This window comes from Diabrotica virgifera, chromosome 6, assembly GCF_917563875.1.
Source record: "Diabrotica virgifera virgifera chromosome 6, PGI_DIABVI_V3a".
Classification (NCBI taxonomy): Eukaryota; Metazoa; Arthropoda; class Insecta; order Coleoptera; family Chrysomelidae; genus Diabrotica; species Diabrotica virgifera.
In genome coordinates, this window is record NC_065448.1 from 1685202 (window position 1) to 1713059 (window position 27858).

Here is a 27858-nt window from a genome sequence, read left to right on the forward strand (position 1 = left end):
AATACCTCTTTGATTCTGTAAAGTCCAAGAGAGTAAGTTACAAGAACTAGAGTTATTAAAATTATTTGTGACACCAAGTAAAAAAGATACTTGGGGCTCAGGAGATTATTATTGTGAGAAAGAGAGGAGAGAGTTTATTGAACGAGTACTGGTCAAAAGAGGCCGGGCTCGTGTTTTGGAGAAATAGTTGCTGGTATGCTGCTGGATTGATGCTGAGAACGGAGAGGGCTTTGAATGGTAGCCTAACATAATCAACAAGGAAGAGCTGTTTGGGTCAAGAGGAGACATCATTGTGTGTGAATCAAAAAGGTCAGTCAATAACTTATGTGATAGATTTTTTTTATCATCAGAAGTTAATTTTTTTTGCGTTAAAGCATATGAATTAAGATTCCAACATTTCAAAAATTTAATAGGAGGTGTAAGTAGTTATGCGAATACCTAAATTTGTTTGTTTAGCTTGTTTTATTAATGGTATCAAGAATAAAGCGATAAATATTTGTTTGAATTATATTAATTTATATGGTAAAAGTTTCATTTGGACAGTTATGCCCACAGGATTTCATTGATAAATTTTCAGAGCATTGCTTTTGATAATAAAGGTATTTGTATGTGATTATTTATGGCATTTCTATTTATTTCCTTTTCCTATTTTATCCCGATAAGGATCAACTAAGAGATACTGAAGCCACGAGAAAGGATAAGTATAACCTAAGATAATTTAGTTGTTTTTTTTTATGACAAAAAGACACCCTGAGATTTTTCTTAATTTTTTTATGTATGATTTGCGACAATTGAATAATTAATTAAATAAATACTAATTAATATAAAAGTAAGAGAAAGCAGATCATAACAATATATACACCGTTATTAGGCGTCAACGCCCTTCTGGTACGGATCTATGGAGGAGCATCACCAAGCCGCAAGCCCTTATCCGTTGCCGTACCGCTCCTCAATATGCCGATCAGACACCTTGCTTATTCGAAACCAAGTCGGAGATTCTGTAGAATTTTATACTACGACGTTGGCCTTTTTATTTTTCAATGTCCGGGCCGGGGATCGATCGTAAATCCACTAGAGTTGCCGATCGAGCGCCTCAACCCTCTAAGCCATCTGAAAGATATATTGAATATTCGAAGATACAGCTGCTTAAAAATAGCCAGTTTTTCGAAAATCCCATTTTTTTGTCATTTGTAAACAGTTAGTACTTTTGCCTGACAATCTCAAATTGCCTTAAAATTTAGATGAAGACAGATCTACGAGTATATCATGTATACAACAATTTCTACTTATTGGATTCTTTGGCTCGAGCCTTTAACTATTTTTTTACTATCTAAAAATTGAGCTTTTGCTTCATAAGTAAGCCAACACACGTTGTCGTTAATGATTTCTCTCATATGTTTGATTATTCTGCAATATTAGAACTCAAGGAATTAAAATAAATAACAAAACCTAAATTTTAAGTGTTTAAGCAAGCCTTTAGGTGGTCTAGAACCAAAGTTATGGCCGTTTTAATGAAAATGGTAAGTGTGATAACAAAATTAAAGGGATCGATAAAAAATACGGGGAAATTCGCTAATATAGCCACTAGATTTTAAGCTTATGAGGCGAAAAAGTGGGAAAATAAATCATAAAAAATGATTTTTTTCGGAATTTGAGAATTTTTTTATTAAAAAATTATTATTTTAACAACGAAGATTCATAGCCTGCCCTTAGATGGAAAACCATTATCTATCTGGTTTTGAGGTAAGGTACAAAAAAGTGCGAAAAGGATAAAAAACGTGGGTTACTAAATTTTGTCCCTTTAAAAGAGTTAAATAATGACTTATAATGAGATTTGATAATGCGATTTGAGAATTTAAAAAAACGTTTAAGTAGCAACTGAGTTTAAGGTTATGTGAGAATAAATGGGTTTAAAAATCGGTTTTTTTTCCTTTCCGCTCAAAATTAAGAAAAAGTCATAACGAAAAAAATACACAAAAAAAATACTATTTAAAAGTTTTCCAAAACATATTGTGACGTTATTTTACGCTCCTAGTCGTCTAATATATAGGACTATTTATTATAATTTAAACCGACTCTTTTCGGACTGGTGATTTGTTTGTTTACGAGTGAATGGTTTTAAAAGGGGGACCTTTTTAACAGGTACACACCTCGATAATTCTTTTTTATTCTAGAAAATGTTGTTTATTTGATATTTATGTAAATAACCCTTCGATTGTTATTCTAGAATAAGATGTTTATATTGTAAGAATTCTTCCGTAATAATCTCTCTTATTCTGGAACATTGTAATATGATATAAAAAGATGCATTGAATTAGGGAGGGTTCAGTTGTTTTTGTATCGTCGCGGTAAATTATAAATTATTACGTGCGAGTCCTTAGGTTTTTGTTTTATCGGTATTATTGTAGTTAAATTAAGTGTTAATTGAAGACACAAGTGCATGAAGGGTCTTAGTGACAAATTTTTCAAAACATGTTTTTTATGTTAAAAGTAAGTTGTTCGAACCTAAAATCTTTCAAACAAGCCAAACACGTTTTAAAATTAATATTTTCTAAGTTACTAGAGTGTAAAGGATCTATGTACACAGTAGATTTTAAAATGTAAGTGCATAAAGGATCTATGTACACTTTTATATACCAAAAATATATAATAAATATATTAGTTTTAGGACTACCTATCCTATTTTAGTCTATTAACATAGATCTTATAGTAAAAAAGTTCTAGTATAAAAACTTTAACTTCATTTTTCTCAATAACTTTCAAATGTCACATAGACCCTTCATGCACTTGTGTCTTCAATTATGTAACTTACTAAAAATAAATTAAGTCAATTAAGATTAAACATTAGTGCCTAACAATCAAATTAGAAAAGTCATTTCGCGTAATTGTACCTAAATAACAGTACAATATCATCATAACCTAAAAAATTATTGAAAATTTCAATAATTTTTTCCTATGCTCAATTTTCAATATAAAAATCTGAAAAAAGCAGGCTGTTTTGTACTCAAAAGATACATCTTGAATTTTTTCAGATTTTTCAAAGCAAAATTGCGCTAAAAAAATGAAATCGAAAAAAGCGTATTTTCTCGATTTAAGAGGTTCTATGGCCTCTGGAAAGTTAAAAATTTGTATGAAGGTATGATTTTATATCGTTTATCAAAGGGGCTGTCCATTAATCACGTGAGGCTCGAAAGGGGGGGTGGGGTCCATAAAAAATCACGAAACATCACAAGGGGGAGGGGGGTGTAGTAATACATCACGTGTATTTATTTTTTCGTCACACGTGTTCAAAAATCGTAATCGGCATTGGTGTGACTGATAAAAAAAATTAATTTTTCATTCACAATATTCTACAATACAACAACACATTAATTTTTGTTTCCTTTCACCCAAATTTCTATAATAAATAGTTTTATTAATATTGGATGTTAATGTTAAAAGCGACATGGGATACCTACTCTTCATGGTAAATTATCTTAAATTCTTAAGATAAGAAGGGACACTTACGAAGTGTTTTGTTTCTTACCATGTGTTTCCACTAGTAATACTGACCCTGTTGCTGTCTCCTATTTTATTTATGAGGTTTTAGTCTGTACATGATGTATTATACCTATTATCTGATGAATTGGTAGTCTTGTCAGTTATTCTCTTGTTTTACCACTGGATACAATGGTAAACAGGGTTGCTAGGTCAGTTTTAATTCTTCAGTAGTTTTAATTTTGTATACTAAAATTAGATGATACTTATAGATACGTGTATTTTATAAATACCTAAAAATAGATTTTTGTAGATACTAAAAAATACACGTGATATAGGGGTGGGGGGTGGTTAGCCTTAAACCTCACTATGTATCACCAAGGGGGTGGGGGGTTAAAAAATGTCAAAAAAAACATCACGTGATTAATGGACGGCCCCAAAAGCACAAGTCGCGGGGCTCATCGGTACAGGGGTATTTTTGACCATCTTATCCCGCTATAGCCATTGCCAAAAATTCGCGGACACGCCCTATAAGTGACTGAAAAGTAAATATTGCTCATATACAGCGTGTCTACTTTTTTAAACTTTTTATTTATAAATTTTACGAACAAAAGTTATTCTTCATAAAAAGTTCTGCATGCTCTAGAACCTATGATTCAATCATTAGATATCAAATTTTATCAATATTATACGAGGTGTCAAAAAATATGAATTTCGTTCAAGGGTAAAGTACCTTTATTTCTCTGAATATCGAAAATTCTTATTATGAAAAGTTGTTTGGAATTAAAAACTAAGATCAGATATGTAATAATTATATGCTTCTAATTGAAAAAAAATATTTTCCAAACTTTTCTCAAAGGGCCTAGCCGGGTAAGATGGTGAAAAGTGCCCCCAGCTCGATTGAAATTCCATATAGGCCACTTTTTAGCACATATAGAGGAACTCACTTTCTGAAATGTTTAGCCCCCTAGGTGGTCACATGACCCCCCTAGAGCCTAATTAGGCATTTTATGTTTTTATTTTTTATCTCAGCCGCATCAAGAGCTAGCCAAAAACTTTATTTAAAAAAGTTGTAAGTTTCAAAAAGATCTATATGAAAAAATTTTTCTTTTATTTTTTGGCGGGAAATTCGAATTTTTAGAACAATTTTAAACTTTTAAATACCTCTGAAAAAAAAACTAAGACTCGTTTTTACGAAAATTAATTATAATGTGTATTTTTGCACAATCTTTCACCCTTAATTTTTTCAGATTTTTAAAATTGGTGAAACGTACCTTTAAAAATAAAAAACCGCATTTTTTCGGTTTTTTTTTTCGTTTTTTGATACAATTTTATACATATTTTTCAAAAAAGGTAACACTGTCACTAGAATAGGTAAAAACTGAAAAATAATTGGGGTTTGCTTAATAAAAATTTTTGTAACGCCATCGATTTTCAAGATACAGGGCGTTGAAGAAAACAAAATTTTACACATTTTTTACGATTTTGCTGAAACTACTGGCAACATTGTAATAAAACTTGGCGGGTTTTAAGAGGTAGTTATTGTGCATGTTTTGACATACAATTAAGGATTTGATATTCATCATTGGCGCGCATAGGGGTAATGGTCTGAACTTTTTAAAGAATAAAGATAGTACGCCACTGACATATTTCAAATTAACAATGGTTTTTGAATTTCTCGTTCAATTTGTGACAAAAAATGTATATTCTTATTTTTTCATCCGACGCGCCATTTTTCTTCAAAAAATAAAAGATCTTAACCCTTACAAATTATTCGAACTTCTAGTACTTTCTACTTCTACATAATAAACTCATACATCCATTATTATCAAAATTAATTCGAATACTTTGGAAGCGTTAAGATATTTTATTTTTTGCAGCAAAACGGCGCGTCGTATGAAAAAATGAGAAGATAGATTTTTTATTGAAAATTGAACGAGGAATTCAAAAATGATTGTTAATTTGAAATATGTCAGTGGCGTACTATCTTTTTTTCTTTGAAAAGTTCAGACCATTACCCCTATGCGCGCCAATGATGAATATCAAATCCTTAGTTGTATGTCAAAACATGCACAATAACTACCTCTTAAAACCCGCCAAGTTTTATTACAATGTTGCCAGTAGTTTCGGCAAAATCGTAAAAAATATGTAAAATTGTGTTTTCTTCAACGCCCTGTATCTTGAAAATGGATATCGCTACAAAAAATTTTTATTAAGCAAACCCCAATTATTTTTCAGTTTTTTACCTATTCTAGTGACGGTGTTAAATTTTTTGAAAAATATGTATAAAATTGTATCAAAAAACGAAAACAAAAACCGAAAAAAATGCGGTTTTTTATTTTTAAAGGTACGTTTCACCAATTTTAAAAATCTGAAAAAATTAATGGTGAAAGATTGTGCAAAAATACACATTATAATTAATTTTCGTAAAAACGAGTGTCTTAGTTTTTTTTTCAGAGGTATTTAAAAGTTTAAAATGGTTCTAAAAATTCGAATTTCCCGCCAAAAAAATTAAAAAAAAAATTTTCATATAGATCTTTTTGAAACTTACAACTTTTTTAAATAAAGTTTTTGGCTAGCTCTTACTGCGGCTGAGAGAAAAAATAAAAACATAAAAAGCCTAATTAGGCTCTAGGGGGGTCACGTGACCACCTAGGGGGCTAAAAATTTCAGAAAGTGAGTTCCTCTATATGTGCTAAAAAGTGGCCTATACGGAATTTAAATTGGGTTGGGGGCACTTTTCACCATCTTACCCGGCTAGGCCCTTTATGGATACTTAACTTCGTTTTTATTTATTACACATAGGATAGAATTAGGAATATTTATTACACATAGGAAAAAAGGTATACTTTATAAAAATGTCTGTATATCCTAAGCCCTAAGATGCAACCATCAGATATTACATTTTATTAATTTTATACGAGGTATGTCAAAAAATATGAATTTCACTCAGGAGTAAAGTACCTTTATTTTTCACAATATTGAAAATTGTTATCACAGAAAGTTGCTTAGAATTAAAAGCAATGTTTCGATATGCAATTACATCCTTCTAATTGAAATATTGTGAAATATAAAGGTACATACTATACTCTTGAGCGAAATTCATATTTTTTGACACACCTCGTATAAAATTACAAAAAGTTGATGTATCATGGTTGTACCTTAGTTTTTAGACCATGCGGAGCTTTTTATGAAGAATAACTTTTTTTCGTAAAAATGAATAATAAAAGAGTTATCATATTTGTAATAAATAAAAACGATGTTGGGTATTCATAAATTTGAGAAAAATTGGTAAAATATTTTTTTTTTCAATTAGAAGCATGTAGTTACATATTTGATCTTAGTTTTAATTTTAAACAACTTTCCATAATAAGAATTTTCGATATTCAGAGAAATAAAGGTATTGTCCTTTTCATGATCATTTTTCAGTGCGTCACAAATGATAGGAAAAAGGGTAAGTCCGTGATAATACACATTTATGACATTTATTCTAACATGACATTTTAGTTAAATCTGACAGTTGTCACATTTTATTTTCAATTTAGAATAAAAACAAATCAAATGTGTTTCTTGCATTTATAAAATGGTATTTCCTTTGATTCGTATAGTCTTATAAATTATACAGATTATATTTGTAATATTATTATCTAATTAAAAAAAATTATTTTTTTTAATTATGGCGCCATCTATCGACAACTAGAATAATCACAGAACTAGAAGTAATCACCGACGTGCCTTTTTTTCTGTCATATACAATTGAATACGTTAGAAAGAAATCGAAAAACTGTGACGCACTGAAAGATGATCATGAGAAAAAGAATACTTTACCCTTGAACGAAATTCATATTTTTTGACATATGTACCTCGTATAATATTGATAAAATTTGGTTTCTAATGATTGAATCTTAGGTTTTAGAGCATGCAGAACTTTTTATGAAGAATAACTTTTTTCTTAAAATTAATAATAAAAAAGTTTCCCATATGTTTCCAACTTAGTAGACACGCTGTATATAAATTCCTTACCCATATTGCATCATATGAGGTTCCATCCTCCGTTCCTCCATCATCTGTTGCTGCATCTGTGGCGGTATCTGAGAAGGAGGTCCTTGCAGCTGTTGCTGCATCTGCGGATGAGGTAACTGAGGTCCACCCGCCATGGGAGGTATGTGTTGCATATGCATCTGCTGCATTATGGCTGGAGGAATTCCGCCTGGACCATGCATAAAAGGTGCTCTATCGGGGCCTTGGTTTCCTTGGAGCATCATCGGAAGATGGGCGTTGGGAGGTAGCGTACCATTGAAGGGCTACAAAAAATGTACCTGCATTATTATTTACGATAAATATAATATTTCGAAAAATGATTTCACTAAACCACTAGAGCTTCACAAGATAGTGTGAAATTAGGCTGCTATCTCACCATTCGCGATAAAACTACATCTTTTCGGTAATTTTATTAATTTTGGGAAATAGTCGCACGGAACTAAATCTGGTGAATAAGTTGTACATTTGATCAATTCCTATTACAATTGGTGTAATTCTGCCTTCTGAGCTGAGCAAAAACAAAACTACCTTATCTGTTGCATTCGATAAACCTTTTGATTCATAAATTGTTTCACTCGGATATAATAAAGTAATCGATTAAGAGACTTACCATGTGTGACGACGGAGGATATCCATAAGGCATTTTACTTATTGAGGGGAAGGGTGGTTCCCTCATCAAAGTATGGTAAAGACCTAAAGCTTCAACTAAATCGGCACTAAGTTGTGTTAACTGGGCATGCTTTCTATCAACTTTCTCCAACTCGGCGTCTATTAGAGGTCCCATACCGTTTGCTTCTCCTGAAAATTATGATGAAATATAAGTCAAAGTCAAGTTGTCTGGAGATGAATTATGCGTTAATTATAATAATTGGTTAGGTTATTATTAGGAATACCATTGTTAAAGAACCTGAGGAAATGGTTCTCTACAACAACGAATAATCGATTTAAAGAACCAGTTAATAAAATAATTACAGCCAGAATGATCGCCAATATTCGAAACGAATACGCACCAAAAGAAGATAATAAAGGAGGAAAGGAAGTTTTTGTTTTTATTTGATTCAGAGTTGGACCACCATCTCCAGATAGCTATTTCTGCCTCTCAGGCGTTATCAATGGAGCTATGCAGTCACAACTCTGAACCAAATATCAACAGACCGCCTTACTTCAGGGAAATTGCCGCGAATGCAATAATTCCACCTTTCAGACGCAAATCAGCGACATCTCTCGTAAAACGAAGAAGACGAAAAGTCTCAGATATAAAGTTTACTGCAATAAAAGAATACTGAATGAAAAGAAAGTAGATACGTAACCGTTGTCCTTCCTGCTTTCTTCTATATTCATCGTCTCCGTGCTTATAAATAATTAAAGCCGAAGATTCAGGATGTAACCAGAAAGCAGTTTCTTTTAACGAAAAGTTTTAGATTTAAAATATTGTTCATTATTCTATTTCAATTATTTTAATTGTTTTATTGCAATAAACTTTGTATCTGAGACTTTTCGTCTTTTTCGTTTTAAGAAGATAATAATTGGCGCAGACAATAGGATTACTAATGGAGTAGCCATAGCGGTGCTATACTACTGTGGCTCTAACGCTCTAACTATGACCATCTATAATGTCCTTCGTTCCTTCGTGACAGTTTCTTGAATAGAAAAGTAAATCTATACACAAAGATAATGGTATGGTAAAGAATAATAATAGTCTCCCGTTTTATACCGCTAACGCGGCTTTGGGATTATAGCAGCGTAGTCTGCTATCTCTAGGGCCTGTGGTATACAAGGAAGGTAGTAGGGCCAGTGCTACGCTTCAACCGCCTATTATTACCCCTGGTTTTACCCAAAGAACTCATTTTATTCAGGTTGAATTTACCTGGGGCCTTTAGACATGTTTAAAAATGTCTAGATGTTTCCGCCGACGCTGGGATTCGATCCCTGGCCTACCTGCGTGGAAGTGAGACATATATGGCCAAAAAATTAGAGCTATGGTAAAGAATCGGAAGATAAAATATATCATAACACGCCAAAAAATAAAATTTCAACATAAGTATAGGCGTATGTTCCACGTAATTTGTATATAATTGGACAAAATACAGAAAAACGTTTAAAAATATATAAAAAAATGTTTTAATAATAAATTTTAATACTTACTTTCTAAATTTAACATTTCATCAGTATCTTTTTCAGGATTAGTAGGGTCCGCTTCGTGTAACAGATGTAACAGCCTGTCTATTTTTTGTTCATTTATTTCTACATCTTCTGGTTCGTCTTTTACAACTTTTACCTCAGCGGTTTCCTTAAATTGTACCATCTTTTTTGCTTTCTCGTACACTAAAAAAATATACTAATATAGACAAAAATACAAAAAACCGTTAATGTTTTTGGAGCATTAGGAGGTGTCATATTGTACGAAATCAGGAGAAAAAGGACGACCGTTTAGTATATTTTTGATTATATTTTTAACTCGGATAATAATCAACAGAACTGGAATGGAGGAATCATAATAAGCGAAGCTAGAGAAAAAAGCCTTACAAATGTGGTCTATCACTCAGATCATAATATGCTACTTTTACAATTGAAAAGAAACCCAATCAACATCAATATTATTCAAGTATATGGTCCAACAACCGATAAATCCGATCCTGAGATTTAACAGTTCTATAGAGATCTACAATAGTCTTAATGCAGCGTACGAAAAATCATGAAATAACGATAATAATGGAGATCTCAATACAAAAGTGGGAAAAAAAGTTGAAAACATCACTGCTTAAAATGGACTGGGACTAAGGAATGAAAAACATACAATTTCTTCGATAGCTATTTGGTATACATATTAGAAAGAAATGGGACATTGAGCAAATGCAGCGAGAAAAACTTAACAGTCGTACAGCTATTATATTACCACTAGATCTTTGGATGAGTATCATTCTTGTTGTAGAAACATTTCTTATAAAAGTATATATACTTACAGAATTTTTCTGGTTCCACGGAAAGATCTGCTGTGACGAAATTTGCTGGAAAAAGTCCTTCACCTCGCTGATTGGTTCCCTTCCACCAATTTGGATTACTGTCATCTAATACAAATACTAAAACAAAAATATAAGTTGAGAATTGTTGATTAAATAAAAAAATGAACTAGGTACACCATAAATTTGAAACTGTACAAATGAAAACTGTAAAACATGTTGTCCATCACATGAATTATGTAATAAAATTACGCAGGAAAAGAAAATTAAAGAAATATGCACTTGTATGTGCACTTGCTGAAGCAACTTCTGAAAAAGTAGGACAATTTCCGAAGAAACTAACGTGACAGAGAGAACTGCCCTTTCACGTCAGTGTTTCTTATGATACATAGGCTGTACATCTATACATCTTAGTTTGCTGTAATTGTCGCATTAGCCCTTATAGACCAGTAAGGATCTGCGAAAAAACGTGTATTTTTGGATGTGACAGGTGGCATCCGGATTTTTGCAGATAAAGTTAGGTGACACCTTCAGTAATAATAATTGACTTATGCTCCTTCTCAAATATGCCCGGAACATTATTAAAAAAATTAAAATATTTAAAAATTTCGAAAAACATCGATTTTTTTCTGCTTTCTTTGCTTATAACTTTACAACGATTCGTTTTGGAAAGTCGTAGAGAAATAAAATAAAGATAATTGAATTTTGTATGATATACGACTGGTAAAAATGTCTTAAGGTATTCTTGTTCTCATGATCATTTTTCAGTGCGTCACAGTTTTTCGATTTCTCTCTAATGCATTAAGTTAGATGAGACGGAAAAAGCGGTAGCTCCGTGATTAAACACAAAAATAATGCAGCATTACAATGGTTATATACATAAGATGTCTATTCCTAACCTACCTTTGATTCGTTGATATTTAGAATGCGCGTTTTTTCTAGCCAATCAAATATACGTATTACGAACAGTTGACAAAAACTTCGTCCATTTTGGCCATTTTTTAGAAGTGTCAAAGAGTCAAGTGACGGTTATTATTCAGGTCAGTATTTTGTGTACCTGTCATTTTGAAATTTCGAATTCGACTTCACTTGTGTTTTACAACGTCTTTGTACATTACTTTGTGTTTTGGTTTAGAATTTAGTTCGTTAAAAGTTAGTCATTGGCGTGAGGAGACTAGAGACATTCGATTTGTACCGAAGAGTGCTAAATATCTCATGAGTAGATAGAATAGCCAACGTGGAGGTAATGAGACTTACGCATAAGGAACGAGAACTAACAAATAAGAAGAAAACTGAGATATATGGGACATGTGATGAGAGATGTATATCTAATACTCCAGGTCATTATGCAAGAAAAAGATCCATAGTAAGGAGACGTAACTCATGGCTGAAGAACCTTAGGAACTGGTTTGGATGTAATAACAATGAATTATTTAGAGCCGCTGTTTCAGAAATAAAGATCTCTCTGATGATTGCTAACTTTTGAAGCGGAGACAGCACCTAGAGAAGAAGATAAAAACACAGTTTATGGACAGTTTTGTGTCATTTTTTAATGTTTCCATATTTATAAATTTAATTAACAATATTGTTTACTTTTTAATTTTATTCCCCTTTATAAAAAATACCTACATGTTAACATATTGTGTAAAAATCAAATCTACTAAATTACTAATTAGTTTGGCTAAGTACGATTGTGGCATCTGTCAGATTCGTCAATAATTACATGAAATAAGTCTCGACACACCCAATACAGTATATGACGTCATAATTAATGACGCACTGAAAAATGATCATGAGAACAAGAATATTACCTTTTCTGCAATATAGCAATAAATACAAAATAAGTCTGTTGTTATTCAATATTTTTTAACCACTTTGGTGGCACTTAGAACCTTAGTAATTCGCTTAGAAAATTCTTTGTAACATACTTAAATCGTGTACCAAATTTCATTAAAATCGACCTAATAAATTTTGCATAATAAATTTGCAATCTAAATGTTTTTAAAAAATTAAAAAATTTTTAAAATCTTTCTGAACAAAAAGTAGACCATTTAGAAGTTGGCTAATTTTTTTACATATAAAGAGATGCTCTACCTATCTAATACACTTTACAGAATTAAAATCGGATTATTTAAGGGGCCCCAGCAATGTTTTAAATTTATAAACAATTTTTTGGCTTATAAACAAATAGCTTTGTTTAATAATAAAAAAATTAATTTTTAGTAATGCAAATAATTAAAACCGGTATAATTTGACTTAAACTTTCAAATGCTGTCAGCAGAATTGCTATTTTATTTTTTAATCAAACGTTATTCGCGTTCAAAAATTGCAATTTCTCAATTTTTTGAAAGTTCCACCGCGTTTATCTCGAAAACTATGCAGCCTACGAAAACACTTGTAAGAACATTTTTTGCTTAGAATTACCCAAGAAATATAAAAAAATGGTTTATTTTGCGAAAAATCGATTTTATGTAATTCGTCAAGTTCTTTGTTTATAACAATCTTATCGACATCCGGATCAACTGTTACCCAAAAAATTCGTGTTCTACGGGTCAAAATACATAAAAAAACTTGGGTAAGTCCATCTAAATAAAGGAGCCCGTAACACCCCCTCCTGGCCACAGCACTAATTTGTTTATAAACCAAAAAATTGTTTATAACTTTAAAACATTGCTGAGGCTGTTTAAATAATCCGATTTCAATTCTGTAAAGTGCATTAGATAGGTGGAGTACTTCTTTATATGTAAAAAAAATTGACAAATCTTTGTATGTTCTAGTTTTTGTTGTGCAAGATTTTAAAATTTTTAAAATTTTTTAATTTTTTTAAAAAAGTTTACATTGCAAAATTATTATGCAAAATCTAGTAAGTCAATTTTAATGAAATTTGGTGTACGATTTTAGCACATTACAAAAATTTTCTTAACGAATTAGGAAGGTTCCAAGTGTAATCTAAGTGATGGAAAATCATTGAATAAAGACAGGCTTGTTTTGCCCCCTTATTTTATATTTATTGCTATTTTGAAGCAAGGGTGATAAATTAAGACATTTTTAACCAATTGAATCTGATAGAAAATTTAATTACCTTTGTTTTATTCCTATAGAACTTTGTTCTAAAATGAACAGTTTTTAAGTTATAAGCAAAAAAAGTAGAAAAAAGACGAAATTTTTTGAAATTTTTAAATATTTTATTTTTTTTTATTAATGTTCCGGGCATATTTGGGAAGGAGCATAAATCAATTATTATTAACGAAGTTATCACCTAACTTTATCCGCAAAAATCTGAATGCCACCTCTCACATCCACCTAAAAACAGATCCTTACTGGTCTATTATTTCTTGAAGTGTATAAGATGTAGTTCTCGAGCTATGGGGTGCTAGGGCCATGGCTGAAACGATCCAGAGGGTCATTTCATTCGAGAATACTTGTGCGACTGAAGTGGATTGATAAATTAGCATTTAAGAAATCTGGTGTTATAATTGCGGAAGTGTTGAAGATAAAATGGATCAGGACAAGGTATTCCACAAAATACTATGATGATCTTAATTTGCATGTAAGAAACACTGTAAAGGAATGAAAAAAAGAATGTGTGTACTTTGTACGCACGTAAGAAGTTATACTTCTATTATATGATTTCAACGAAATCAATATACTTTAAACAGTTTCTCTACTACTTTCCAAAAATTTTTATTAAAACAATACCAAAAATTAAAAAAATAAAACAATAAAACACACACAAACACATTGAAAAATGCCACAAATGATTTCTGAACAATAATTGCTGCAAAAATTTTTAATGAAATACGTATTTTCTGAAAAAAATTATATAATAATATACTTACAATCATAAAATCTATAAAAAAAAATAAAAAAATGATATAACTTGCATTGGGCTTGAACCTTCTTCCCGTGTATCCCGCCGTACGAGAGTCGAAGCGATTTCAAATTGCACCACCTTCACCCTCAAACTCAATCGCGCCTAAAGAAGTATAACTTCAAAAATATTAAAATAACTACATCTACTAGTGAATTGAAAGTACTTACATATTTCCCCACTATTAAACGTAAGCTCGTTATCCTCGGCAGCTTCAAAATCATACAAAGCTCTAACCTTCCTGGGTTCCTTAGCAGAGGGAGCGGCAGCAGCAGTTGCTCCTGCCGGCGCGCTCGAAGGAGCGTTCAAGTTCATTGACGGATACAGAGAAGTCGAATGGGTGGTTGTAGTGTTCGTCGAAGAACGAGGGGAGCCCCCGCTCTCTTTCAGCGACAATTCGATGGCTTTCAGAATTTGTTCTTCCTCTTCCTGAGATTCAACTACGTCTGGATCTTTGCTGAGGGGCGCTGGCTTCTTAACAGGCTGAAAGTTATAAAGAAACATTGTAATGATCCAAAAAACTTTAAATTTTTTAAAATTTTATTTAATTCAGAAGGCAGTAACTTTTATGCAACCCTGTATATCACAAAATTTTTATAGTTGCCAGAAGCACTTAACGTTTTGTGTCTTAACTTTATTTATTCCAACGAAAGTTTTTTATAGACATCTTAAAATCTTCGGAGAAAGATACTTTAGGTGTGTGTTTATAGTATTAACCATGAGAAGAAAAATAATAAATATTCAATGTTTATCACAGCCCAAATTGCGTCTAAAAATTGCCGATCAAGCTGTTACTGTTGAGTGTCTTGGCCGGTGGAGAAATTTCTACTCCTTGCGTGAGAATTGAATTCATTCCTGGATTGGCATTGGCGATGTAGTCATAGCGCCCATACACACGGGCAGGGGGGGGCCGTGGCCCCCCTAGCTTTTCGGGAAAGAAAAAAATTAAATTTATATTACATAAACGTATTTTTGTCAAAACAATATTGGATAATTTTGAGAGATAAATTGGAAACAACATATTTATTAATAAAAAAAATTCACATATTGGGTAGTTATTGATAGTTTAACAGAAAATCTTTGTGTCTGCGACAGTGGTCTGTATGGAATGTGCATAATACACATTTCCCACAATCACGGTATGCTACTAACGAAAACATTGAAAGAGATTAGAGGCGTGGGAAGCATATACACTGTAATTGACACCCAAAATTACAAATTAAATGAATCATTTATAATACTGCAAAAAAACCATATCAGCAAGAAATCCGATCTCTGATCGATAATCACTAATGAGCCATTTGTCTTTAACAACTGGTATAAAATAGTAATTATATTTTATATTTTGAAAAAATTCATACTGAAAAATAATTTTTAAAATTTATTGAGCATAGTCAAATTTTAGTTTGCAAAAGTATTTTTTTAGTAAGTAGATTATTTTTAAAGTGTTCATTATGATGAACAGAACAATTTTATTTAAATGAAAAACAGGCGATCTTTCATGATGAATGAGTGTTATATACAGGGTGTCCCAAAAGTAGCGGAAAGGCCGAATAATTCGCGAAATGAACATCGGATCGAAAAACTGAAAAATACATGTTCAGTAATTTTCAAAAATCTATGCGATGACACTAAACAAGTCCACCACTTCAACCCCTGGGTGTGGAGCGGGGGTAACTTTAAAATCTTAAATGGAACCCCTAATTTTTGTTGCAGATTTGGATTTTCCTTGTAAAAATAAGCAAATTTTATTCGAGCCATTTTGCGAATTGTGGATAGATAGCGCTATAATCGGAAAAAACGGTATATCGTGATATCACAGCCAAATTATAGAAACGGTCTAATATCTCGAGAAATATACTTCCAAATAAAAACTAAAAAACACGTGTTTAATATTTTTCAAAAATCTATAGAATGACACCAAACAGGATTTTTCATTCCACACTCCGGAGGTGGGGTGAAAGTTAACTTTAAAATCTTAAATAGGAACCCCCGTTTTTTCTTGCAGATTGAGTTTCCTCCTCAAAAAATAAGTAACATTTATTCGAACTTTTTTAGAATTGTTGACTTGACGGATGGCGCTATATTCGGAAAATGCGATTTATTTTCGCCATCTATCAACAATTCTAAAAATGTTTGGAATATGTGTGCCTTATTTTTCATAAGGATTCTATATCTGCAAAAATAAAGGGGGCTCCTTTTTAGGATTTTAAAGTAAAAACTTGGTTCGACACATACTCATGGTTAGTCTGCTCGCCAAAGTTGAAGGGAAGGCTTTGCAAGCATTGTATTCTTTTCAAACGGGTTTTAAAGAGAGGCCCAACTTTTGTGGTACCCATGAGATTTCCATTTAAAAACTTGGTCTAGTGTTTAAATGTATGAATAATTCCTCAAAAAAGGTTTCAAACTAGGTTTTTTAGGTGGTTTAAACTACAGTAGACTCCCTCTATAACGAGAACTGAAATGGTGAATTAATTATCTCGTTATAAGCGGATCTTGTTATATCAAACAATAATAATAATGAAATTTTTTGATGCCTCTTACGTAGTTTATTATGTGTCGATGGTCAACCTGAACAGTGAACAATGAGACTTCGCCGCCATAGATTGTAAATTTCCTATAGTATTCAATATCGGTCGATAAACAGGCAGATGTTTATTACAGGTGGCCGAGTTTATTATAGCACTGGCCTCGATAATAAGACAGACGTTGGGCATTTCTATGTACAGGTAGTTGGGCATTTATTTATTTATGACCATTACAACGCTAAAAACAGGTAAAGACAAGTATTCTTCGATTTAAATTTTCCTCGTTATAACCAAATATGCCTCGTTATAGAGCGTTATAGTTCAATAGGGATTTCATGGGACACCTAATGTACCTCGTTATAAGCGAAACCTCGTTATATCCGTGTTCGTTATAGAGAGAGTCTACTGTATATATTGTCATCCGAAATATACAAAATGTAATGTGCAACATCTTCACGTTTGGCCCCCCCCCTAAAAATTTTTATATGGGCGCCCTTGGATGTAGTGAATCAGACAGCAGGTATGGAAAATTGATTAATGTTTTAGCATTATTTTTGAGATCAAAAGTATCGTACGGCAGTAGTGTTATTTGGTGATAGGTCAATGAAATAATACGAGGTAATCACGTATTTTCCATCAGTACACCGGTAAAAAGGATTTTTACAATCTTTGAAGTTTTGCTGAAAGCAGGACCAGTGTAAGGTGTAAGTTTTTTAATTTATTGTTTATGTATCCTGCAACAGCCGATTTAATAACTATGCTGAATGTTTCAATGATGGTGTTCTGTACAGGGGAAAACACCTGTTATCATCTATAATTTTTTTTACATGTACCCAGTGCAGTGCAGTGTTAGTGTTTTTTTATTTTTGAAGGGGTAAGTCACGTATTTTTTGCATGTTTTATCGTCATTGTTTTTTATATACAAGAGTGAATATGTATGTAGAACTAGACACCTCCAAAATGCAGTGAACAAAATAAGCACTTGGATTAATGAATGACGCATAACAATTGATGAAGGGAAATTTATCCATATCGATTTTACTTACAAAAAAATAAATAATCACAACAAAATTCTCCCGTATAAGACAACAGTTAAATACCTAGGGCCACATTTGGATAGCAAATAAAAATGGCAGGAATATATCACAAAGAACACTGAAGAATTGAAACATAAATACAAAAAGTTATATTGGTTATTAGGAAGAAACTCACAACTTACAATAATTAAAAACAAGTACTTAAATCAGTATGGTTCTATGATCTACATATTATATGAGACTGTACTAGTAAGGGTAACTATACTTGCCTTCAAAGAGTCCAAAACCGAATACTAAGGAACATAGTCAACGCTCTGTGGTATATCCGCAACAAAGACCTACACCGGAAACTTCGTATAGTAACAATTATTAAACAATAAGTAAAGAAGACTGCTAAAAATCCCAACAACCGACTCCATAGCTGTACAAATAGAGAAGTGTTAGAACTGCTACCAAACCTTTAATTAGAACTTGTGTGATAGTAACAAATTTCTAATTGTCAGTTTAAATTCGGGCTGAAAAAAATGGGGAACTTGGACAGTCTATATCAGTGATTCCCTAAGTGGTCCAGATGGACCCCCAGGGGTCCACGAGGGACTCAACGGGGGTCTACGTTGGCGTGAAATAAAAATGGTGGTTTACAAGTTGTAAGTGGGGGTCCACGAAAATTTTATAGTGATTTGGTATTTATTTAAACAAATTTGCATTTTTGTATCGTAAAATATCAATGGAAAAAATAATGTTTTAATAGTAGGGTCTCAAAAATGTCATTATAACGCATTATAACAAGTTATTTTGATTAAAAATAAGTTTTTGATCAAATTTTAGTGTAGAAAACGTTAAAATACCGTTTTTTTACATTTTCCTCCATTTCCAAAATACATGTCCTTCGATTTGACTGAAAATTTGCCCACAGATAGCCAAAGAACAGGACACTAAGTGGTTAAAATAATTTGTATAGTTTTACAATACAAAAAAATACGTGGAATAATATCAGACTATAGCCGTCTACTGTAAGTACAATTAACTCGGAAAACATCAACCGTTCGAAAAAAAAAATGGTTAAAAAAAATGTAATCATTATTGTAAACACGATTTATTTTGATTAATTGAACAATTTCAGTTCCTACCATTTTTGTCGAAAAGTTGAAAATGACGCGAGATAGTGAACAAAAACCACTGCTATCCAACCACTCAGTTGTTATGCTCGCGCCTTTACCGCATACGTACTACCTGAAATATTGATTTTAGCAAAAAAATTAAAGAGATCAAAATTATATAAAATTTAATTTTCTCCATTTTTGTATAGGTACATTTTTGTTCTAAACTAATAATAAACGAGATAATTCAATAATTATGCTCCAACTGTCACTATTTCCCCCCATAACTGGGAAAATATCGACGGCACAAAAAAATTTATAATAAAAGCAATTATAGGAAATAAAATTTTCAACAATTTTAGCTCTTACACTTTTTGACGAAAAGCTAAAAATGGCAGAGATATTGAGCAAAAACGGTTCTCCTTTAAAATCAAGATGGCGGTGAACGCAACGGCGGAATTCAATCGCGATTTTAAAAATGTAGCAGCAGGGGGTTCACCGAAATCAGTAAATTTTTTAAAGGTCTACGAGAAAAAATAGTTTGGGGACCTCTGGTCTATAGCAAAGTAGCTCTCTGACTAAGTAAAAGCTGCAGAAGAGTTTGCTGTGGAACTCTAAGAAACTCAAATCGTCTGTTTTATGTGTGTTTCATACATAAAAATAAATAAAAAAGCGCCTAATACAAAGAAAACAATTTTGTATTTATTTATTAGAAACTTTTTATTGGAGAACAATACTAGTAGGTACTATGTATTAGATTTAGGATCAGATTGTATACAAAACAATGACTCATAAGTAAAAAATTCTAAAATCAGCGAATGGATTTAGTGTCCACAGTCATATAAACCCAAACAAACAACAAAAAACCTAGCCACAACATAGAATGCGCAACAATAATTATTATAATCTAAAGTGAGCCATTGGGAATACCTAGGACAGTAAAGTAGTAGATTAGATTAAATATAAAATGCTGCTTAATCACACGAGTAGGTGCAATGTTCCTCTAATAAATAAAAAAGGATTTTTCTATAATATATATGTACTATAAAAAAATATAAAATAATTCAAATCATTAACTTACAACTGTGAAAATAGATATTTTAATAACAGTAATTACCATTTATGTAATTCATAACCACTATAAAAACCACACTCAAACGATTGAATGAACACTAACACTAAAATAATATTTTTGTGCAATGGTAACCCAAGGTTTATTGGAACATGTTGTGAGTCACCTGTACACTGTCACTGTACTGAGTAAATACTAAATACCTATAGTTGTTATTGCAATAAATTAACCGATAAGTATAAAAATAGATAGGCAAATTGTGTATTTATCTTTTAAACAATAATAACTTCTAAAATTTATCTTTTTTAATATGTAGGTACTCTGTGTGCAGATATTTTAATGTTTATAGTATGATTAACGAAATTAAGAATTGAAATTAAAAATATAGGTATAACGTTCCAATTCATTTCAGTTTATGGATTTTCAAAAAGCATTCGACTCCATCGAATTATGGGCTGGGCTCGAGTCGCTAGAAAATGTACGTTTATATTCAAGATAATACTAAAGCTGGACGAAAGCACAAAAACAAATCCCATAAAACTACAATGGGGAAAAAGACAAGGAAACACCATTTCTCCCAAACTATTCACCCTTGCGCTGCAAGACATTTTTGCAAGAAATTATGATGGAACAACAAGGGTATAAATATCGACGGGTCATATCCAGATAATATCCAGGAACTAAATGAAATGTTACAACAATTAAATGAAGTTTCCGGGGAGGGGGGCTCAAAAATGAACTACAGTAAAACAAAAATTATGAGCCAGGCCATACAAATATAACAATATAAAAGCATACCATAGAAAATGTTACACATTATAATATATAACTAAGCCATGTCATCAAACTGGGAAAACCAAATGAAGATACTGAAATTAAAAGAAGAACACAACTGGCATGGGCCCTTTGCAGTAAACTATCATTTTATCTAAACACCTTCATCCCTATAAACTTAAAGAAAAAGGTGTAAACACATGTGTACTACCAGTTTGTACCTACGACTTGGCACAAACCGTGCTTGGAATAATATCACTTTAGAGACATCGACATAAGACGTAGAACGAAGATCAGGGATATCGTAGAAGAAATTAGAAAAATGAAATGGCGCTGGGCAGGTTACATAGCCAGATATGATGATAAGAGGTGGATATGGAGAATCATAGAATGGAGACCACGCTGGAAGACGAGAAACATGGAAAGACCTCAAAACATATGGATAGATGATATAAGAGCAGTAAGAGATAAACATTGGATTAAACTGGCGCAATATAGAATAGATAAGACCTGCATTCAGGAGGTGATGGAGAATGGTTGACGAAGAAGAATAATTTCACCACAAATGTCAATTATTTAATTTTGGATTTGAGGGCTCGTTTGTAAATGAGTGAATTTAGAACACAATTGAAGTTTAATTGAGAATATATTGAAAGATGAAATGTTTTTATACCAAAAAACTTATTTTTCGTTATTTCCTCATCAAAATAGGTCAATTAAAGGTATTCTCCAACATATTGCTTAAATTACTTTTTCTACAACCGTGTTAAAAATGCAATTTTTAGCACTCCATAGGAGCGTTAAAAATGCTACTTTAAGGCACTAGTGCTTTAAAATTTTTAAGGCACTGCAGTTAAAACTGAATTGTCAAATTGTGAAACGTCAAAATATTTATATTTCATTTATTAACATTTATTCGCGATTGAAACGGAATATAGAGGGCAGATCGAATGCAAGAAAATGGCCGATATAAATGGTATAAACAAACATTCAATTAAGGAATAGAACAATACCCATTTGATTTAAAATATTTTAATGTACTCATAATGCTGAAATTTACTAAAAATTTCATAATAGTGGCCAAATTCCATTCAAATCAACAATTTTCTGGATTGTTTATACCACTTATAGTAGTTTAAATTTATTCCACCAGAGGTCAGCTACTTTGTTTTTCATCGCGAATATTAATAGTACAACTTGCGCAATTTGAAAAAGGTGGTTTAAAAGGTTTTTTTAAATTTAATTTAAACTGTATTATTGCATTTTTAACACGTTTATAGAAAAAAAAGAAGTTTATGTAACGGTATAATATTTTCGCTAAGAATTTTTAGACATTCCCCTCGAGTGTAGACAACCAGTTCTACCTTTTACGGGTCATAGGTTTCATGGTTTCAGCAATTAACAAAAATATTGTATTTTATAAATTTATAACGTTTGTAGAAAAAATATTGTATGATATACGTTTTTGCAGAATTCGCTTCGCTCATTCTGCAAACTTTCACATGCGTGCCTTAAAATTGTACTTTTAACACATATCATAAATAACTATTATGTTTTAGTAAAAAAGTGTAAATTATTTTATGTTTAAAATGATAAACATTAATCCATAAAAAATTAAAATATAAACAATTTTAGTTGACGAACGAAAATTTTAATGCTCGATAAAAAATGATGAAAAAATATCATTTAAAATATTAAATCTACTTACTTTATATGTGGCATTTTGTATAATTTGATACATTAAATGATAACCGGAAAACATCATTCATATAAATATATAAAATCGTTTCACCTTCTGTCACAACCTGTTGCAATTCAACGAAATATTAACAAAAATACAAAACACACCAACACTCTCGGTGGAAACGAGAACAATAATATCAAAGTAACTGTTTACATACACTCGCACTGGACTGATATAAATGTAAATAGGTCGTTAACTTCCGATTCAGTACTAGTATACGAGGGAAGTACTTCTTATATACATGAAGACTTATGCACAACTAAATGAAACCCAAAGTTGCGTACTGACTAGAGCAGAGCGGTTCTTAATCTGTGGTACATATACCACTACACTGGTGGTACACTTCCCGTCATAAAAAACTGGTACCCTTTTTCCCAATGTAAACCTGTGTTCAGATTGGACACAATGGTTCGTGAATCATTTCGTTGTTGCCATCACAGATAACGGAATTGCACTAAATCTAAATAAAAAAAAATAACTAACAATAAAACACTGAAAACGTTTGTTTTTTATACTTCCACAAAATTTATTATAACTATGTCGTGACTACAGCTGTTTCGGCAGAGTGCCTTTCTCAAGTGATTTACTTTATTATGTGTTTGCCTTTTTAAAGTATTTAACTGAAGAGGTTGAGGAGTGGGGAGCTGTTTGTCACGAGTTGGTCATTCAGAAATATATCTATATTTTTCAAACAAATCCATAGATTCTAATAAAGATAGCTTAAGGCCTTTATTTTGAATATGCATAATTTGAAACTGTTCATTAAAAGAATGATTATGATCTAGAATCTAGAAGGTGAAGTGCGTATGTAGAGGTGTGTGTTTTTCTATTGTTGAAAGCCCTTTTGTCAAATAGTTATCACATAGTTGTAATAAATTTTGTGGAAGTATAGAAAACAAACGTTTTCAGTGTTTTATTGTTAGATAAAATGAACTTCCATCAAGTAACGGTCGAATCCAACAACTATAAAAAAAAATAACGTTCAAAAATGTATACAGTTTTTAGATATGTAGGTGTTATTTTTGTCATTAAAAACAAAAAAGCATATCTAATAAATTTAATAACCAGAGAGAGGGTTGAATTAACGTCCACAATATTTTAATGATCTTTAAACAACTCCTGTCAAGTGCATAGTCCTGTCGCCAGTGGGGGTACAACGGCCTCCTTAATTCAGATGAACTTACCCAAGTTTTTTTATGTATTTTGACCCGTAGAACACGAATTTTTTGGGTAACAGTCGATCCGGATGTCGATAAGATTGTTATAAACAAAGAACTTGAGGAATCACATAACAGCGATTTTTCGCAAAACAAAACATTTTTTTGTATTTCTTGGGTCATTCTGAGCAAAAAATGTTTTTACAAGTTTCTTCGTAGGATGCATAGTTTTCGACATAAACGCGGTTCAACTTTAAAAAAATCGAAAAATTGCAATTTTTGAACCGGAATAACTTTTAATTGAAAAATAAAATAGCAATTCTGCTTACCGCATTTGAAAGTTCAAGTCAAATTTTATCGGTTTTGATTATTTTCATTGCTAAAAATTAATTTTTTTATTGTTAAACAAAGCTATAAACACATAGTGATTGCATTCAATGCATTTCTCATTTGAAATCGAACGAGTAGGCGCGCATACATACAATTTCTACGTAGATTACGTACATTAAAACGCATGCATTGGGCACGGGAAACACTATGTGTTTATAGCTTTGTTTAACAAATAAAAACTTAATTTTTCGCAATGCAAATAATCAAAATCGATAGAATTTGACTTGAACTTTCAAATGCAGTAAGCAGAATTGCTATTTTATTTTTTAATCAAAAGTTATTCGGGTTAAGTTCAACCGCGTTTATCTCGAAAACTGTGCATCCTACGAAAAAACTTGTAAGACCATTTTTTGCTGAGAATCACCCAAAAAGTACAAAAAATGTTTCCATTTGCGAAAAATCGCTGTTATGTAATTCCTCAAATTCTTTGTTTATAACAATCTTATCGACATCCGGATCAACTGTTACCCAAAAAATTCGTGTTCAAAATACATAAAAAAAACTTGGGTAAGTCCATCTGAATTTAGGAGGCCGTTGTACCCCCCTGGCGATAGGACTAACAGTTTTGTGCTACACTTTACGAGAAACCAATCACACTTCTCGATTTGAAATTAAACATAATAATTTAGTCATGTCATGTCAAGTTTAGTCATGTCAAACCCAATGTATGGGTACTTAATTGAAATGATGGAAAATTACAAAATTAATAGAAGTTTTTCTGACTGATCGCGAATGCTCGATATAGTTTTTAGTATACTAAACACTTGCGATCTGTCTCACAGCCCTGCTTTTAGCTGGTTTGATGTAATATTTTCGTTGAACTCACAACGTTGCCATATAATTTAGAATGACATATGTGACAGGATCAAGTTACACAACTCGAAAAACACGATTTTCAGTTAAGAGTTGTACCAATTTTTTATGACGCGATGTGTACATATCATTATTTGAATTGGTACACAAAACGCGAAAACAGCCAAAATCAGCACCACTATTTTGGTTAATTAGATCACCTACACTTGAGTCCAAGAGTCTTTACCCGTGCGTCATTAATACCTGACGAGATAAAATACATATTTTTTTTATCTAACATCATTCTCTTCCACGCATGAAACTAATGACAAACCAGCTACCGCCTGTTATTAAGTAAAAACACATGTAATTTTTACGAACTTTACGAACTGTTTATGAACGATCTAGCCTCAGTACATTGAAAAGAGATAGGTACAAAAAAGACGGTTGGAGATGTTTTCACATTTTAAGTAGGTACAATTTCTGACGTTTTGGTTTGTTTACTTTTGTGGCTGTAATTTTGTTTAAATTTTTGCTGTTATTTTGTCGAATTTTTGCATTTTGAAGTTTTTTATAGTATACAAACAGTTGTTTTCACAACTAATTTTATATTGGAGTTTGAAATTTTATGGTAAGTTTATGATATTTTACGATTAATTTTGACAACGTACAAAGCTAACCTCATTGACACAGTTAAGGAATGCTTGTGTTTAATGTTCCGCCAAAGTGAATAAAATAACAAAAAGAAAATATGTTATTGAATTTTTTTATAAATGATTTATTTTTTAATCAATGATATTAAAAGAATTTATTAAGCTACTTCAAATGTAGCTGTAATTCTACACCAAAATTTTAAAGCAAAACTTACTTTGACATTTTATTTTTTTTTTGATAACGTAAAATTTTATACTATAACCCGTGATCGAAATAATACCCATTTTCTGTCAATTACTGTTGCGTTTAGTAAATTTCCGACTTATTTAGTGATGACGAAATGATGACGCACGGTAAAGAACCCTGGACTCAACTGTAGGTGGTACCAAAAATAATAAAAAAATAAGCATTTTCTTCCGAACAAACCGAATAAGCCGAGCGAAGTTATTCGAAGTGTTTGTTCTATTCGCCGCATTCCCATGTTCTACTAATTTTATTTCAGTGTTTGTCTGGTCATGGAAGCAAATAATCTGGTTATGACTGATATAAGAGCTTTTTTTCTTGTTCAATTTATTACAAAGAGAAATAAATTTAAAAAAAGCACCAAAAAGACACTGAATGTGGAGGTTGTTTTTAACTCACAACAAAACAACTCTGTTGCGAGATACGGACAGTTTTTATTTTAAAAATTTCACTCGAATGTCTGCAGAGAGTTTTGAAAAATTAATATGTATAGGTTTTTAAACTACTACAGGTTAAAAACTATATTTTTCTGTACCCGTCGATTTGGTACTTTTGTCTTTTCTCTTCGGAAACTGGCAAACAAACTATCAATATTTTTCTTTGGTTCTTCGGAGGTACATCCTACTTCTCCAGCTATCAATATCCATGCATCATTTTTTTTTTATTTTATTAGAATATTGCCCGTATTTTGGATTCCATAACACAGGAGAGCGTTCATAGAAATCAATAAGATCTATCTAAACCATTTTTCTCTGTTCCATTCTATTGTTTTTAAGTGCAGAACGAATCCAAGTTCTTTTTTAATTAAATATTTGCGCGAACACAACGAATACCCTAAACTAAACTCAACAAACAAATAATGCTCCCTTTTGATCTTTCCACGGTTACCGACACTCCTTCGAAAATGATCGGCTTATTCGGTTTGGCAGAGATTTTGCTCGTTCGATCCGTTCGGAGAAAAATGCTATGTCAGCACGCACCTTAACAGAAAGTGAACATACATCACAGCTAACGGAATTACCAAGAATTTAATAGACTATTTTCTCTCAAACAACAAAAGAATATTTGAAGACGTCACAACAATAAACAACGTAACACGTAGTGACCATCGTATAGTTACGAAATAAATATTAACACGAAAGGAGAGAAAAAAAAAAGAATGTGTGTGTACTTTGTACGCACGTAAGAAGTTATACTTCTATTATTATGATTTCAACGAAATTAATATACTTAACAGGTTATTTGTATTTTATTTAAATATTGAACTAACTTTCTTTACCTACCACTTTTAAAATTTCTTTATTAAAACGATACCAATAATATAAAAAAAAATATGAATCGTCCGGGATTTGAACCCGGGACCTCTTGATCTCCGGTCACACGCTCTACCACTGAGCTATATCCGTTTTGCTTTGACAGGTTACAAGATTTCTCTCACATACTGACAAATTTAATAGACCAAAAGTGAAGTATACAAAAATACTTTAAATATACTTATTATTATTATAAAATATCTTATTCCCGATGAAGACAAATCCAAAGACACAAAAATTATAATAAATAATACATTTACTAAGAACACTAATATATCCTTTGATATTATGATATAATATGATTTATTTGCGCTGACAGCACTGATACATACATATCTTGAAAGATTAGCAACGAAATACATACTGTCTGTGTGCGCATGCGTCCGGCAATATAAAATTTCACTCTCGATCGTAAAGAAGTATAACTTCAAAAAAACAACGCGGATAGATACCTTTAAAGTAAAATCAAATTGAGAAGAATTCTGAAAGGTCTTAAGCGAGTAAGTTCGTATCAGCTCCTCCACATAATCAGGACCAAGTTGACGACGTTAACAAAAACATAAATAAAAACCTTTTCGAAGCCGGTCTAAAGGTGGAAAACTATGTAATGTAATGTTAATTTATACGTTTATACCGATAATTTCCACCTCTACTAGTTTTATATCACAATGTATTATGTTTTCCATCTTTTGCGTAATTCTGCCC

The 27858-nt window shown here is 31.8% G+C and overlaps 1 protein-coding gene across 1 annotated transcript in view; it reads right to left on the reverse strand.

Annotated features, from left to right (window-relative positions):
* LOC114330766 (signal transducing adapter molecule 1) overlaps positions 1 to 27858 on the reverse strand; it is a 47370-nt gene that overhangs the window by 3671 nt on the left and 15841 nt on the right. The window contains exons 4-8 of the mRNA XM_028280182.2: positions 14520 to 14832; positions 10482 to 10598; positions 9664 to 9843; positions 8129 to 8316; positions 7501 to 7781 (exon numbers count right to left, since the gene is read on the reverse strand). Coding sequence (XP_028135983.2) covers positions 7501 to 7781; positions 8129 to 8316; positions 9664 to 9843; positions 10482 to 10598; positions 14520 to 14832 — 1079 coding nt within the window. The remainder of the gene's footprint in view (positions 1 to 7500; positions 7782 to 8128; positions 8317 to 9663; positions 9844 to 10481; positions 10599 to 14519; positions 14833 to 27858) is intronic.